The following is a 15,539-nucleotide window of genomic DNA, read 5'->3' as shown; positions in this document are numbered from 1 at the left end:
TACTCGTGTAGCCGAGTGAATTTCACCGACGGATGCTCCATGATCTTTGCTCTCTCTCTCTCTCCCTTGCTCACCCTTCACCTTATGCACCTACATCTATCTGCTAGGATCGCTTAAATTAGTTTTCTATGTATGCGGCAAAACGAGGACACACTCGGGGGATTGCGCAGCCGTGTCTATTTATTTTTATCTGTCCAGGATGAAGAAGAGGATTAGAGGTTCTTGCGGGGATTATAGCATGAGTTACGTATATGTGCGTCTGAACACCTACGTATGTGCATGTGTGTACAGTACGATAACTGTATAGCTGTGGGTGAGGACTGCTGATGAGAGAGACAGAGAGGCAGAGTTGTGAATAGCGCGCCGAGGAGCCTAGGGTAGCGCCGGTTGATTTGCATGAGGAATTCAATTGGCTTTTGAATTGAATTTCGACTTGTTATATGCGCGCCGAACTGCGAGCACGTACGCGTCTACATACGTATACTCTAGCGCTATATATGTATTATACGTACGAGAGAAGGGAGAGAAAGCGAGGCTCTACATGGATAATGTTATGGCCCGTTGTTTTCCTTGTAGCTCGGATAATTGTATCGTACGCCACACTTGTAGCCAAGCTCCGCTGCTGCCTGCCGCAGATTAATAAAGAAGGTCAACCTGCTGTTTGACGATCATCCACCCCCCGAGCCTGCCAGCTGTACGCTGCCTGTGTATTACAAATATATACACGACGCGCATCCTACGCTAAAATCGCTTGTTCTATTTTTATGCCATTCTTACGCATAAAAAGTCCAACAACGTGCGTTGTGTGCAAGAGTGCCGAGGGACCATTGACGATGCCAAAGTCACGAGCGGCATCCTTTGATGCAGCTCTTTCCGACCGAATTCACACCTGCAAATATTTGTATTTGCGCTGAATTTACGCCCAAAGCCGCCCGGATGCATCAATAATTCCTATTATCCTTTCACTTTTCCATTAAATTATATCGCGTTCGTTGATTTTTCTACAGAGAACATTTTCAAAATATTGAGAAACGTCATGAATCTGCCTGTTAAATGTCCATGCAATTGACCTTGATACGCCGAGATCAAATACACATGGATATCAAATTACATCGGATGAGCGTACGAGAAACGATATGAAAAAAATGAAATGTTTGTGCGATCTCCGTCGAACGCAGTGTCCGTCGTCGAGTGAGCTTGCAGCTTTTATAAACTTTTTCAAGCAGCTGCTACTGAAACACTTGAAAAAAGTAAGCTTACGTTAGCAATTAGTAATGCAGTCGCAGTTATTCCAAGTGAAAAAAGGCAAAGAAGGGAAGAGGGGCCATTATAAATCGGACAATCGAGGTTTGGTTGGGGGAAAAATAAATCGGCTGGATATATTATATGGAGGAATTGCGGCGGTGTAGGCGCATTCGTCATACTCTACGGGTTTGGTGGCTGCGGCAGCTTGGGCTTGCTCGGGCTTGCTAGCTGCGCCTTTGTGATAGAGAATGGGCTACACATTATATATTGACTCGAATTCAGAATGGAAACTACCTGCCCCCGCACATACAAACATAGAGACAGAGAGAGAGAGAGAGAGAGATGGTATGCGGACGGCAAGCAGCAGTGAACGCGCAGCTATTCAAGTTACGTACTGGACCGTAAAATGGGACGTCTGGGACTATCGGCAGAGAGAGAGAGAGAGAGAGAGGGTGAGAGGGCGAGAGCCAAGCTTTTAACTCTCCAGGGTAAATACACGCAAGCACGCGCGGATAGCCGAGCAGCCGAGTAGAGAGCAAGCGGCAGCAAACGCCAGCCGAATCGAGTAATGAATCATTAGTTCCTTATTATTCGCACAGGTTCCGGCTGGAGCGCGCGATTTTACACCGCTGCGATATATGCGCTGGCAAAGTGTAGATTTAGGCCGACTGGAGTTCCTCCACAAATACATTGTGTCGAGTAATTATGTCCAACACTCGGACTGCTTTGACTCGGCAAAAATTATTATCTCCCCCAGCGAACTCGGACTTTAAACCATTCCGTCAAGCAGCGAGCTCGAAGCTTATTCCAACGACAGTTTGGATCTTAAGTCAGCTCCTAAACCAAGTCCGGATTGAAATCCGACATCTACAAGCCCGGACACTCAACCGGCAACCACACCGCTCGTCAAGCAAACCAGCGGAAAGAAAACCCATCTAGCATGGTAAACATATTCGAACTCCGCTTGGACATCGAAGCGCTCGGATACGCATCCGACGCCCACACTACTAGGAGAAGAAAGTAAAGAAGACTGTTTAGGTTCTTCAGAAGAAGGACTTAGTAGATATAAGGTAAAAACTATGTACGCGTAAGAAATTTAAGTATGATACGGATAAAAATTTTTGTAACTTGAATATATTCATGTTTGATTTTATAACATTTAAGCATCGTCAAAATAAAAAAGTTTTTTTTTCATATTTATCACTTCTAGTAGTCCAATAAACATTTTGTGAGAATATAAATCCGAGTTTGTTTTTGCCAACAGTTTAAAAAAAAAGAATATCACGGTATGACATCTGTATATGAGTTATGTTTTCTGATCAGTTTTTGGAGGAGGTACAGTTGATTCTAATGCGTCTTTGGCTTTTCATGCTTACTTTTTTCATATTCGATCAAACTCATAAGTTTCCGATCGATTTTATCAAAGCTTTACGAAATTCCGTATTTTGCGTCCAAAATTTTTGATTAGCGGCAGTCTTCCACATCATCCACGAGGTTCCGTTTAGTTGTAGGCGCGTTAACTCGATCTCGGTTTACAAACTCGGTCGACGAGCACATTTCGCGGAAAATAGGTAGCGAACTCAAAACGTAAACAACAGGCGGCCGGCGTGGTGTTCGTCGCCAATGACATCTTGACAAAACTTTTTCGAGCGAGCAAAAAAAAATATGCACTCGGCCGGCTCTAGGGGGAGAGAGAAGGAGAGAGAGAATGGAGAAAAGCTGCAAATCAGATTACAATTAACGTAATAATGTTGTTCTTTTCATATCGGCAGCTGCTCGCTAGCTGCCCCAGTGCGCTTCGAAAGAGACAAAGGAAACGAGATTAAATAATTCGCGAGCGATCCTTTGAGATTCGCCATGAGCAAGAATTAAATAGCTGCCAACTCGGATCGTATGAATTCGCAAGCGGATTATCAGATAGCAGCCAAGTAGTGGGCCAGCTTTTCTCCTGACTTTTCCTCCTCGTAACTGCAATTAGCGGGTGATCCGAGGCAAGGCAAAACTTTTTGCATCTGGCCCCCTGGCCCGACTCGAATATGTGCAAACGATCGCGTCGCAATGCGCCTCTTTAAACATACGAGTTTAATGAGAAATTTGTCCCGTCGTTAAACGCCAATCTGTATAAAAATTGCAATACGGGCGGCCCGTTTCAGCTGCAAATGCGCATCGGATGTTGCTTGTATATATAGTCGTGCTGTACACGTCTTGCGACACATCGATTATTACATCCATTCTCTCTCTGATCTCTCTGCAGCTCTCGCTATAGCCGTGTGCAGTAGTCTGTTGGTAGGCATCGCTTCGGGATAATAATAACGGGGCTGTTGCTGCGAGGGAACGTTTATGGCGTGCATCGCGAGTGAGCTTAACGATGCTTTTCTCTCTCTCTCTCCCTGCCCATTTAGTATGACGACCATCAACGGCATATTTGCAGCAGCAGCAGCAGCACGACGACGACACTTGGCCCTTCGCACCCATAGTAACGTCGGTTAGGCTCTCGCATATATACGTGCGCTATGCACACACAGACGCGCGTGGCTTTAATTGATTTAACTTGCGGAGCACATAGTAACGACGACGATTTTGCGGTAGCCATACGCAAAATGCCATGCATATAATACACATCCAGCTCCAATCGAGTTAATATCCCAGCTGCTGTATACGTCATACTATAAAGCGTATTAGACGATCTTGGCCATAATCTAGATGTATTATACGTCTTATCGTTTTGCACTTGTCGCGGGCTTGTGCGAGCAAGCGAGCCTCTTATGACGTATTATATATAAAAAGCAATCGAATACTCGAGCTCGACGGCGGCCGCACGACCAGACAGATGAACGATATCCCTCTTACGCGAGTATAACGTATACGTACGTGGCTCTACGTGTACACGGGGGGCTTGCAAGCTCCGACTCGACTTTTTTTCCTAGACGCTGCCAAAAATATAAGAGCAATCGAAAATCAACTTTCTTCTCTCTTTTCGTTTTCTCCTTTTTGTCGCGGCATGTGCACGCCGCTCCGATATCCATTTTAGTCGCTTCGAGCTCTAGCATAGATGAAAGTTGCTTTATTTTCTTGGCCACGCAAGACATTGCATTCCTACTTCCTGCACTATAACGTCTCGGCGTTGTCATTAAAATACACAATCGCGAGCGGAAAAAATCCAATCTGCCTCTATCCGCCATGTATGAGGAAATACGAGTCGTCACCGAGAGAGCTGGAAAATGTAAATTTATCGCGCGCTACGACTTTATGCGTGCATGAGAGAGAGAGAGAGAGAGCTGGGCTGGGCTGGGCGAGCGACAATTTATGCAAAGTCGTTTACGTAACGCCGAGCGAGAGCTACGAGCTTGTGTCTTTTTCATATTTTTCCCCTCTTCTTTCTCGATGTCGCGCGCTATATGGAGGACGAGGAGAGCATATAGGCTATACACGCCGACGCGATCAGCTCAGCTGTCGCATGCAGGCGCAGTCGAGCTGCTTTTGGCTCGGCTTTACTTACCTGTACCGCTGGCGTGATTGCGATTCAAGAGAGAGAGAGAGAGAGAGACAAGGGCCTTTGGAGTCTTTACAAGGTAAAAGTTCGCATACTGATTTGGGTGACGGCTCGGAGCATATTATACAGTACAGCTGATCAGCGATTAGCAGCAGCTTTTAATAATAAAGCCAGCTTAATTGTTTTCTCATTATCGAGGCCGTTAAGACGCTCGTACGCCGTGTATAACATTTTAACGTGCCACTGGGTCAATGGCTCCGTGACATACACACGGACTCGCACCTATATGTAAGCACTCGCTAACTCGATCGTCGTTCGATCTCGAATTACCTCTTTTTTTTTTGCTCTCCTTCTCTCTTTTGCGGCCACTTTGTCGTTGGCTGCCGCACGCGTTAATAGTCCTGCGACACGATACACGATGACGCGATAATTGGCTCGACGTTTAACGTATGCTTATTCAATATAAGAGGCATTTCGCCTGCCCATAGCAGAGAGAGCCGCGCGAGATCAGATTTACCAAAAGCCACTACTGCCTGGCTATTTTTACATAATTACGCTCGCTTTGTGAAAAGTCCGAGTCCTTGTAAAAGTTGCGGCCGTTTCGTCACGTAGCGCGCAGTATCACAGCCCACGCACCATACCGTTCATTATAATTCAAATAATAACAACAATGGCAAAATCAATTAGTCGATCCGCGAGCTACACACGCATACAGCTACGTATGCTGATGCAAATAATAGCTGCTCTCCTTGTTATTATATTGCGTGAGCTCGCGCGGCATTTTCAGCTGCACCTGCAAAATTATTTATTATACATCGTGCCGTCCCTTCGGCGTTTTTGGCACACGTCGTGCCAGCTCTGGCGATTCGACTCCGAGCTAATTCGTACAAAGCCAATTAGTTGGCCGATGTAATTGATATCGATGTCGCGTGGCGCGCAAAAATTACTCCTACCTCGCGCTTCTTGCGCTTATTCCCAATTGTTTCCGATGCTATATGTATGGGCGGATTACGTCCGATCGCTCGGCTTTTTTCCTTCCTTCGTTTCGATTGCGTTGGAATCGACGTGGACGTTCGATCATCGTCGTGACCTTATCGAGCGATCGACCAGATTCCGACCAAGGCGAGCCTCTTGGAAATCGTCCTGCACCTTCGGCAACGGCATTTAGCAACGCTCGCGTTTATGGCCGACCTTCCTCGGTAAAGCATAACTGGCCCAACGACGTGCGTAACGATCATCCGATGCGTCAACACGCCTAAACGTCTCGGCTCGTAACGACGTTCTCATAATACTTACATGCCAGACTTGCCAAGAAAATAACGAGAAACCAGTCGGACACGCGCCAGCGCTACATCTCCGGACTCCGGCTCCGCGACTCCCATATATAATACAAAAAGATCGGCAGCTGATCTCATGCATCTCTCGCAGTCTCAATACTATATATGTGTATATTGTACCCAACTCGCACATAACCCCCACTCCACTGCCGTATTCGTAGACTTTGTACTCTACTCGTACAGCCGTGTAACATGTCTTTCTCTGTCAAGTGTGTATATACATATATACATACTCGCAAAACTGCTCCGTTGCGAGACAGTAGCTCGCGACGTCGATTCTCTTCAGTCGCGAATCGCGAGTCGTGAGACGGGGGGGAACAGCCACAATTGCCTGACGTCTCGCAAATGAGACCACCGAAACGAATTACCTGCATTTATATGCGCAGATACGCGTGTAACTCATCGAATACCAGTCTCGAACAAGGACTCGGAAACAGTGACTGTGTCGTCGTCAAAGTCTTTTCCTTCCTCCACGCAAAACATACAGAGCTACGCACGGGGGCCTGTGCAATTTCGACAAGACTATTCTAGGCAATGATGTAGAGCTCTAAGAAAAACAACGCTTTTTCATCCTGATTTTATTTCTTCATTCAAGTAATTGTGACTGCACCGTACAGTGTTTAATTTATCAGTTTATGCAACAAATGCACCTGTGCCTGCATACAGGAAAACAGAGAGCTAGATAACTATTTTCGGATGTTAACCTTGGTCACAACACTCGCTTTTTAATTCATTTTCTCGTTCTCCTGAAACTCATGCTATTTCATGCTACCTCAAGTTTTATCATGCGCTTATGGTCTTTCGAGTGAACACTTCTCATTTTACTAATCGTTGCAGTTATACAGCCAAGTCATGGCTGTATCTATCAGTGAGATATGTGAAAATACCAAACTTGCCAGAGAAATGGCTTTAACTGGTAATTATGACACTTCAGGTGTCTATTATCAGGGTGTAGTGCAGCAGATTCACAGACTACTTTCCAGCATTGTTGACAGCCAAAGAAAAGCCAAGTGGCAGCAGGTACAACATCAAATAGTACAAGAATTTGAAAAGGTTAAAGCTACATCTAGTACACTTCAGCTCTTCAAAGTTGATTCACACAATGATAGACTCATTGGTAAGATTGAAATTTTTCAAATTCACTGAATGTTATCCAAAACAAAATATTTCATTTTGTAGGCCCTCAATGCATATCCTATGAAGATACATCGCGTGACTCTGCAATGTGGTCATGCGGTCCTTCAGCTAACTGGACTCCGACACCACCAAGAGATCCCGATGTGTGGCCACCCTTATCACCAACTGAACAAAAGTAAGTTTTAAATTTACATTACTTGATGTTATAATATTGTATTTATAAATATTTCACAATAATTTTTAGAAATTCAAAAATCCCTGCGAGAAATCTTCAAAAACCAACTAATAGATCGAATGTGCGCAAATCAAGTATAGTTTCTACAAAAAAAGATGGTAAGCCAGTCTCTAGGAATAATCAACGAAATAATGGAAATTCAGATGACAAGAAAACTTCTAAATCTAATTCAAATAATAATGGAAAAATAGATGATGTTAATAAGGTTTGTACTATCTCATTCATGTGTACTTCTTAAAAAATCTCACTATATTTATTTATTAATTTTGTTAATTATAGGAAAAAACTGATTCTGAAAAAGCAGACAGTGAAGCTGATGAAAGAAGGTTTGAAGGTGCAGGATGCGATAGGGATCTTGTTGAAACTTTAGAAAGAGATATTGTGCAAAAAAATATTGATATTCATTGGGATGATATAGCAGATCTACATGATGCAAAACGACTTCTTGAAGAAGTGGTTGTACTTCCAACTTTGATGCCAGATTTTTTCAAAGTAAAAACTTTTTGATATTTTTATTAAAAATTTGACTATAAAATCTATAATGAATCTATTATGCAGGGTATTCGAAGACCTTGGAAAGGAGTTCTAATGGTTGGACCACCAGGCACTGGTAAAACCATGCTTGCTAAAGCTGTAGCAACAGAGTGCAGTACTACTTTTTTTAATGTATCTTCATCTACATTGACATCAAAATATAGAGGAGAATCAGAAAAACTTGTCAGAATATTATTTGAAATGGTGAATTTTCAAATATTCCAACAAAATTTATGTTTTTTTCTATCAACAAAAGATAACCATTGAATTAAACTTTTTTCTCATGTTCCAGGCTAGATTTTATGCTCCAAGTACCATTTTCATAGATGAAATTGACTCTTTATGTTCAAGAAGAGGTTCTGAATCAGAACATGAGGCATCTAGACGAGTTAAATCAGAACTTTTAGTTCAAATGGATGGAATAAGTTCAAATAATGAAGATCCAACTAAAGTAGTTATGGTTTTAGCAGCAACAAATTTCCCATGGGATATTGATGAAGCTTTGAGAAGAAGATTGGAAAAAAGGATATATATTCCTTTACCAAATAGTGAGTATTAAATTGTTTCTTTTGTTTACATGAAATGTAAGAAAAGTAAATACAATTTTCTTTCCATTTTGTTATAGGTGAAGGACGGGAAGCCCTACTAAAAATTAATTTAAGAGAAGTTAAAGTTGATGATTCTGTTAATCTTAGTGAAATTGCTGAAAAACTAGAGGGTTATTCTGGAGCTGACATTACTAATGTTTGCAGGTTTGTAATAAAATTCTACATTGAAATCAATCTGTTTCCATTAAATAATTCAAGTAAACGAAATATATGCCATAAATAATCGATTTTCAGAGATGCTTCCATGATGTCTATGAGAAGAAAAATTGCTGGCTTGAGGCCAGATCAAATAAGAGCATTGCCAAAAGAAGAGTTAGATTTGCCTGTGTCAGCTGCAGACTTTGACGAAGCAGTTGCAAGGTGTAATAAAAGTGTTTCACAAGAAGATCTTGAAAAGTATGAAAAATGGATGAATGAATTTGGTTCGTCTTGATATAGTGGCACCCAGAAGTAGCTTTTAATTTTAAGAACATTTTTTTACCAAAGGCAGTTAGGCCTTTTCAGTTATGTGAGAGCAACCAAATTAATCCAAATAGAATTCTGCTACTAAAACTTATAATTTTTAATGAAATATGTGACTGTCATTGGGATCAGCTGCTTTACAATTTTTATTTTATGTTAAAGGAATTTGATTGAAGTCAAATATTTTTGCATTTTTTATGTGCATTTTGTACTTAAAAATATCCTTTGCATAGATATTAATCAAGTTTTTTGATCCAAAGTGTAGATTTAAAAACGCACAATTTTAATTAAATGCATCTTTTATTATTAATTTATTTATTTGTGTTAATATAAATCTTATCATTATAAAAATATATTTACATATTTTTGAATAAAAATGTTAAAATGTTAACATAAATCTAACTTATTTTCAATGATATGTGCTAGGTCCACATCCTTCGGTTCGTATCCGTTTGGTTTCTTCATCTTGATTCTTTCCTCCTACTTTTGGAGGTTTATAATCCTTCACGTGATCCACCCGTATCGTTCTGCCCAAAATCTGAAAAATGATTTGAATCATACATTTTCTGCTTAATGAGTTTCCCATTGATATTGTGATAAAATATTTACTTTTATTCCATTCAAATTATCAACAGCTAATATAGTACTCCTTTGATCCTCGTAGCACAAGAAGCCATATCCTTTAAACTTTCCTGTGTCTTTGTCTCTTATAAGATTTATATTTACTATTTCTCCATATCTAAAAAAAATTCTACGTTAAAATAGTTAATACTAATATTAAAAGTAATGAATGAGCTATTACTTACTGTGAGAATACAGCAATCACATCACCCTCTGTCAAGTCATACGGCATTCCACCAACAAATATCCAAGCACTGCCTTTGTACTCGTCATGCCAAGAAGTTTTGTTTTTTGTTTGTAATTCCTGCTCGCTGAGTTTAATGACATTTTTTATGTTTCTGAAAAAAAAATACAAATTTAACTTTATAAGAGCTGATGTACAGACTTTTGTGTTAAATCAAAGCTGCTTATCTTACGTCATAGGATTCATATTGATAAATATTTTATTCAACAAGATAGTACTAAAAATGTTAAAGATAGAAATAGTCCTCTGTCAAAAAAGTATAACGGAAACTTGTTTACATGCTGCTTTTACTCATAACCCTAATGTAATATGGTCAAGCAGACAGTACTAGAGACACTAGATTCTGAGGCGAGCAGAAAAGTGAACTAACGTCATGGATTATTACCGCCAGATTTGAAGTAGTCAAGAAACATTAAAGTTCATTTAACTTTACACATCTCATGTTGAGTGACAATAAGCTAATATTGAAATTGTTTGAATAAGGATACAAACCGAATGAATAATTAACAGATTACTCATATGCGAGTTACGTCATTAATCACTATTGACGTTTATAAGTTATAACAACAGAAATGACTCATAAAAGGTCATTGTCATTTTTCTTATCCAGTGCATACTCATATATAGGCATTGGCCAACACAAAAACATGTGCTCACTGCTTGCAGTGTTATAATATTCGTTTTTTTTTTTTTTTTTACTAAAAAGCATTTCGAGAATAACGCTGCATTTAAGAAAGGATTTGTAAAAAAAATTAAATGCCTTACTCTTTATATCTTATGACAAATAAAACCTTGTAAAATCTAATTAGAATATATTGGCAGGTTTGCAAATTGATATTGTGTAGACAAGAAGAATAAAATTTTTGAGAAAAAAAGTAAAGGGGATAAATTAGTAAAAAGAAAAGGAAACCAAAAAGAACAGATCAGCCATAAGTAGAGTAATATGTATGGCATATTAGTGTAAAAAATTGTAAACACCTACTTAAAATCAATATAAAAATTGCTTCAACGTTATAAAATAAATTAAATTTATTAAAATTTTGACAATTATCAACAACTTTTTTTTTCTTATTATTTACTTCTTATTGTCCACGTTGATTGATCAGCTCGATCCTATAATAGAAATTTTTTTTAATTAAGAATCTTATTTCAATAAATCTTTTATTACAACACCATACTTACTCTCACGTCAATTCCACAATTAGACAAACTTGTTCTTACAGTGTCACAAGACCGTAAAAGTTCCATATTTTTGTCTTTTCTGGCTTGCAATCGTACATCATGCCTGAAATTGATTAGAATATCTAATATATTAGATAAATTACTCCTGCTTTGCCTTTCAGATGAAAGTTTAATTCCCAATTTTGAAATGAAAGTCTGCACATAATTAGAAGCAGCAGCTACACTCCCTGGGTCTCTTATACCATTTGTTTTCTGAAAGAAATATTTTAATTACTCACAACTGTTTAAAAAAAAAAAAATGTTTTACAAATATATTTTATCACTGACCTTCTCATCTGCAATCATTTTATTAGTGGAAGAAATGAATTTTATAATAGCTTGCATAGCATTTGGAGTATTGTAATCATCAGCTAGAGCTTCATAAACTTTCTTTCTAGTTTGTTCTAGATTCTAAAATTAAATTAAATACCTACAGTTAAAATAAAAAAAATTGAAATTCTCTATGATTTCAAAAAACATACTTTTAACAACGTGATACTATCTACATTGCCACCAAAATAGTTTCCAGCAACATAATCATTGCAATTGCTAATGAAAAACTCAATTTTCTTCAATAATTCTGATGCAGTATTAACTAGCTGACTAGAATAAATAACATCTGTGAAAAGTAATAAATTTAATAAAATGTAAAATAATTGTACTATTATTATAAAATAATAACATTACTATTTCTATAGTGACTGAGAAGACAAAACATTCTAAATTGGTTTGGTGTACAACTTTTTAGCATATTAGCAATGCTTACTGTGTTTTGCAAACTCTTTGACATTTTGGTGTCACCTTCTAGATGTAAGTGTCCTGTATGTAACCAATAATTAACCCACTGTTCAACATTGTGATGACAACATGATTGAGCTTCTTCATTTTCATGGTGAGGAAATGCCAAGTCTATGCCTCCACTGTGAATGTCAATGTTATTTCCAAAAATGGCACTAAAAAATATGTATTTAAAATTGAATCCATCATATCATAAAGTATATTTTAATTTACCTTGCAATTGCACTACATTCTATGTGCCATCCTGGTCTGCCTCTACCCCATGGACTTTCCCAATATGGTTCATTCTCTTTAGACCTCTTCCACAAAGCAAAGTCTAATGAAGACCTTTTGTTCTGGTGGGTCTCTTCAATTTGAGGAACTTCTAATTTCCCATAACTAGAGTGTTTGGATGTGTCAAAATACATGGAACCTGACAAATTTAATGGATAAGAATGAAAACCAGCACAAACTTTCGTTAATTTTTATGAATTCAAAAGTGTACCATCTTTTCCTATGTAAGCACCGCCTTTGTCTGCAATTTTTTTTATAAAATCAACTATTTGAGGTATGTAAACGCTTACTTTACAATACGACATTGGTCGAGAAATATTTAAAGAGTCCATGTCGGAAAAAAACTCATTTTCATAACGTTGAGTGATGCTTTGCCAGCTTTCTCCGGTATCAATGGCTCTTTTAATTATTTTATCATCTATGTCAGTCATTCCCATACATACGACAACATTGATGTCAAAAAATTCCGTCATCACTCGACGAATAATGTCGAATTTCATGTATGTACTAAAAAAATGAAAAAATCATCAATTATGCTTTGCGATTCATAGTGAGATCCAATTCGTTTAATTTAAAAAAATAAATTACCAAGCATGGCCTATGTGAGCAGAGTCGTACACAGTTGGTCCGCACATGTACCAAGTGGCAACGTTTGGATGTCGTAAAATTAGAGGAGTTTTGCATTTTTTGACTGGATTATACACAAGTAAATTAGTGTCGGTACCGGTTGGCCTGATCCATTGAAATTTAGTATCGCTACCTAAGCGCCTGACAGAGGAGTGAAGAAATCGTTTGTATACATAATTGGCCATTTTTAGTCAGCAACCAATTGTCATTGTCAACTGACAGTGCAGGTACGACGACAGGAGCCGGTGAAAAACGTCAACTGTCTGTACGTACAGCCAAGTTAACTTTTTACGCACGCCGGACTGTGACTTGGTGAGGCGTCCGCTGTATTGCCTAGCATGCGCGCAAACAACAACATGGAACATGGTCGATTTATATATACGTTTGGTACTACATTATCATCATTCATCACTCTCGCCTGCGGCCAGTCAGACAGTCTGCAGTCCCCTCATCAGTAGGTATAGCCGTTCGAAGTATATACGACTGTACCAAGCATAACCTCACGAACGTCACGAGGGTGTGGAGAAGGCTTCTGCAATTCTCTCTTAGTGTGCTTGCAAAGCAAGTAGAGTTCGCATCACAGCGAGTTACTCAGTTGACGTACCGCAGCTCTGCGAAATTCAAGCGAATCGCGTACGCTTCGCTCGTATAACCCTTTGCCTCTGATTTGCCCCCCCCTTGAGTCGAGTTTAATCCGTCGAGACGCTCGAGCTTGTAGCTAGTAAGCATCAACAATTCGACAATTATGGTTCTCTGTGGTATCGAGTGCGTCCAAAGGATTTCCCAGTATCTCGACGTTTCGCCGGGAAAGCTCTACATGTCGGAAAATAACGTGAGTATGATAAATTATTAAAATTACAAACTCAGATGATCAGTCAGTTAGTCTGTCTGACTGTCTGTCTGTTTGTCTGGTTCTATAGCCCTTTTGATTTTTTTATGATGAGCTCGTATATATATTTGTGTGTGTCTCTTCACAGAGCATGTAGCGTGCCTGCGTGTACGTGTGGGTTGGCGTGAAAGTACGTTATATGTAAACAGCGTTGCTGCTGGTGGATCGTTCCATAAAAAAATGCAAAGCCCATTTAACGACGCGGCTTCCCTTTTCACGTGGGTTTTTCCTCTCATTAATTACTAAATAATTCCGACTCATGCTGCACGTTTATTTTAAGATCAGTCTGTAGCCAAGATCATTATTGACGTATATTTGTTTATGTTTTTATTTATGACTTCGTTTTTGTTTTGTTTATAAATTTTTCTTGATTCGGGGCCTCAACGAAGTTTACGCATCGAGACAATTCACATGTAGGTATGAATTTCAACGCTAATTCGAAGATACTTGATGAAATGTTTTCATTATTTTCTCGGAATTATTTAACTTCGATAGTTAATCGATACTAACGGATTTCATGAACATTGATCCATAGATATTTTGAATTTTTTTAGATTAAAATTTTGTTGATTTAAAAATATTGTTCTTGATAATAGCTAATTCAAACGTCCGTAATAACCCATATAAATTGATAAACAATTCTAGCAACGTGTTAAAATTAATGTGTCACTCAAAATTTTATCAAAAAATTATAACTTGCAGAATGTAGCAGCCAATGGGTTAGTAGATAGTCAAAGCACAGAGGGCTTCAGTACTATAATTCAGGCAATGGTCAAGAATTCCAAATATCCAGCAATTCTTGGAGATGATTCTGTAACACAAGCTTTAGTAAGGCAATGGTTGGAGTATGCAGCAGTGTGTATAAATTTTGCAGATAATTCTGCCTTTGAAAGGAGGGTCTTAAATGTAATATATATTATGTTACATTCAATTTAGTGATTTTATCAAATTAATTAATGTAATATGTGTTTGTTTTTTTCAAGGAGCTTAACACAATTCTAAAAACAAACACCTATGTAACTGGTACAAAAAAAACTATTGCTGATGTAAGCATGTATTACTCTGTACATGGATTAGTGGTAAGCAAAATTTACTTTTGGTTGTGTCATATCTAATTGGAGAAAATTAGCCATTTTACAATATTGATTTTTTCCAGAACAAAATGAGCCCACAAGAGAAAGCAGAACATGTACACTTATCAAGATGGTGTGACAACATGCAGCAGGATGAAAAATTACGTCAATCCATGGATTCTATTAACTTTAACATGATGCATTTATATTTGTAACAGAAATTATTCTGCTTTCCTCACAAGTGTGTAATTATTTTTTTTTTGTAAGTTGAGGCTCAAAAATTATTTCCTACAAAATTGCGAACTAGTGCGTAAAAAAACGTTTGTTAATTACATATTTAAGGAAAAATAAACTAATATCGCATTTATTAAAACATTGTAAAATGTGAACTCTACTATCATTGACAACCCTTGAAAGCACGCGAAGGGCGAAATTTCTAGAAAGTAAGTGCATACACGACGTGCGGCGGTAAATTCAAACGAGCTTTGAGCTTGAGTTTATCGTTTTCGAACAATACTAATATTCTTCGATTGTAAAATGTTTTCGGTCGCTTTGACACCTTTAAAAAATAAAACGACATTCCGTTCTTTGAAAATAAATCAATAAAATTGCCAAGGAAATATTTAAATAGGCAATAAGCTGGAGCTATCGATCGATAGGATATTTTCCGAGTTTTCCGCAGTCTCTGGCGCTTAGAGGTCGCCAGCAGTCTGAGAAATTGTCTTTCTTGGTAGACACAACG

General features: G+C 38.6%; 4 protein-coding genes across 4 annotated transcripts; 2 read left to right on the top strand and 2 right to left on the bottom strand.

The window, feature by feature from the left end:
- The first annotated feature begins 6,307 nt into the window (after positions 1 to 6,307).
- Positions 6,308 to 9,332, top strand: LOC106660420 (katanin p60 ATPase-containing subunit A-like 1). The gene is made up of 8 exons (XM_014383380.2): positions 6,308 to 7,192; positions 7,255 to 7,387; positions 7,457 to 7,652; positions 7,727 to 7,939; positions 8,006 to 8,185; positions 8,274 to 8,529; positions 8,607 to 8,733; positions 8,824 to 9,332. The coding sequence occupies exons 1-8, from the start codon at positions 6,928 to 6,930 to the stop codon at positions 9,020 to 9,022; spliced, it is 1,569 nt and encodes a 522-aa protein (XP_014238866.1). The 5' UTR covers positions 6,308 to 6,927; the 3' UTR covers positions 9,023 to 9,332.
- A 77-nt stretch (positions 9,333 to 9,409) lies between these two features.
- On the bottom strand, positions 9,410 to 10,263 carry LOC106660501 (RNA-binding motif protein, X-linked 2-like). Its single transcript, XM_014383474.2, has 4 exons — positions 10,089 to 10,263; positions 9,858 to 10,010; positions 9,661 to 9,790; positions 9,410 to 9,589 (listed from the first exon to the last, which is right to left on the bottom strand). The coding sequence occupies exons 1-4, from the start codon at positions 10,100 to 10,102 to the stop codon at positions 9,461 to 9,463; spliced, it is 426 nt and encodes a 141-aa protein (XP_014238960.1). The 5' UTR covers positions 10,103 to 10,263; the 3' UTR covers positions 9,410 to 9,460.
- Positions 10,264 to 10,920: 657 nt separating this feature from the next.
- Positions 10,921 to 13,179, bottom strand: LOC106660439 (probable cysteine--tRNA ligase, mitochondrial). Its single transcript, XM_014383405.2, has 8 exons — positions 12,797 to 13,179; positions 12,420 to 12,715; positions 12,149 to 12,347; positions 11,825 to 12,090; positions 11,620 to 11,756; positions 11,426 to 11,548; positions 11,099 to 11,350; positions 10,921 to 11,029 (listed from the first exon to the last, which is right to left on the bottom strand). The coding sequence occupies exons 1-8, from the start codon at positions 13,018 to 13,020 to the stop codon at positions 10,988 to 10,990; spliced, it is 1,539 nt and encodes a 512-aa protein (XP_014238891.1). The 5' UTR covers positions 13,021 to 13,179; the 3' UTR covers positions 10,921 to 10,987.
- A 143-nt stretch (positions 13,180 to 13,322) lies between these two features.
- On the top strand, positions 13,323 to 15,180 carry LOC106660440 (eukaryotic translation elongation factor 1 epsilon-1). Its single transcript, XM_014383406.2, has 4 exons — positions 13,323 to 13,667; positions 14,427 to 14,630; positions 14,708 to 14,803; positions 14,881 to 15,180. The coding sequence occupies exons 1-4, from the start codon at positions 13,581 to 13,583 to the stop codon at positions 15,010 to 15,012; spliced, it is 519 nt and encodes a 172-aa protein (XP_014238892.1). The 5' UTR covers positions 13,323 to 13,580; the 3' UTR covers positions 15,013 to 15,180.
- The last annotated feature ends 359 nt before the right edge of the window (positions 15,181 to 15,539 follow it).

Source organism: Trichogramma pretiosum, unplaced genomic scaffold, assembly GCF_000599845.2.
Source record: "Trichogramma pretiosum strain Unisexual culture from Peru unplaced genomic scaffold, Tpre_2.0 scaffold27, whole genome shotgun sequence".
NCBI lineage: Eukaryota > Metazoa > Arthropoda > Insecta > Hymenoptera > Trichogrammatidae > Trichogramma > Trichogramma pretiosum.
The sequence above is the reverse complement of the archived record's forward strand: the minus strand, read 5'-3'. Positions and strand labels throughout refer to the sequence as shown.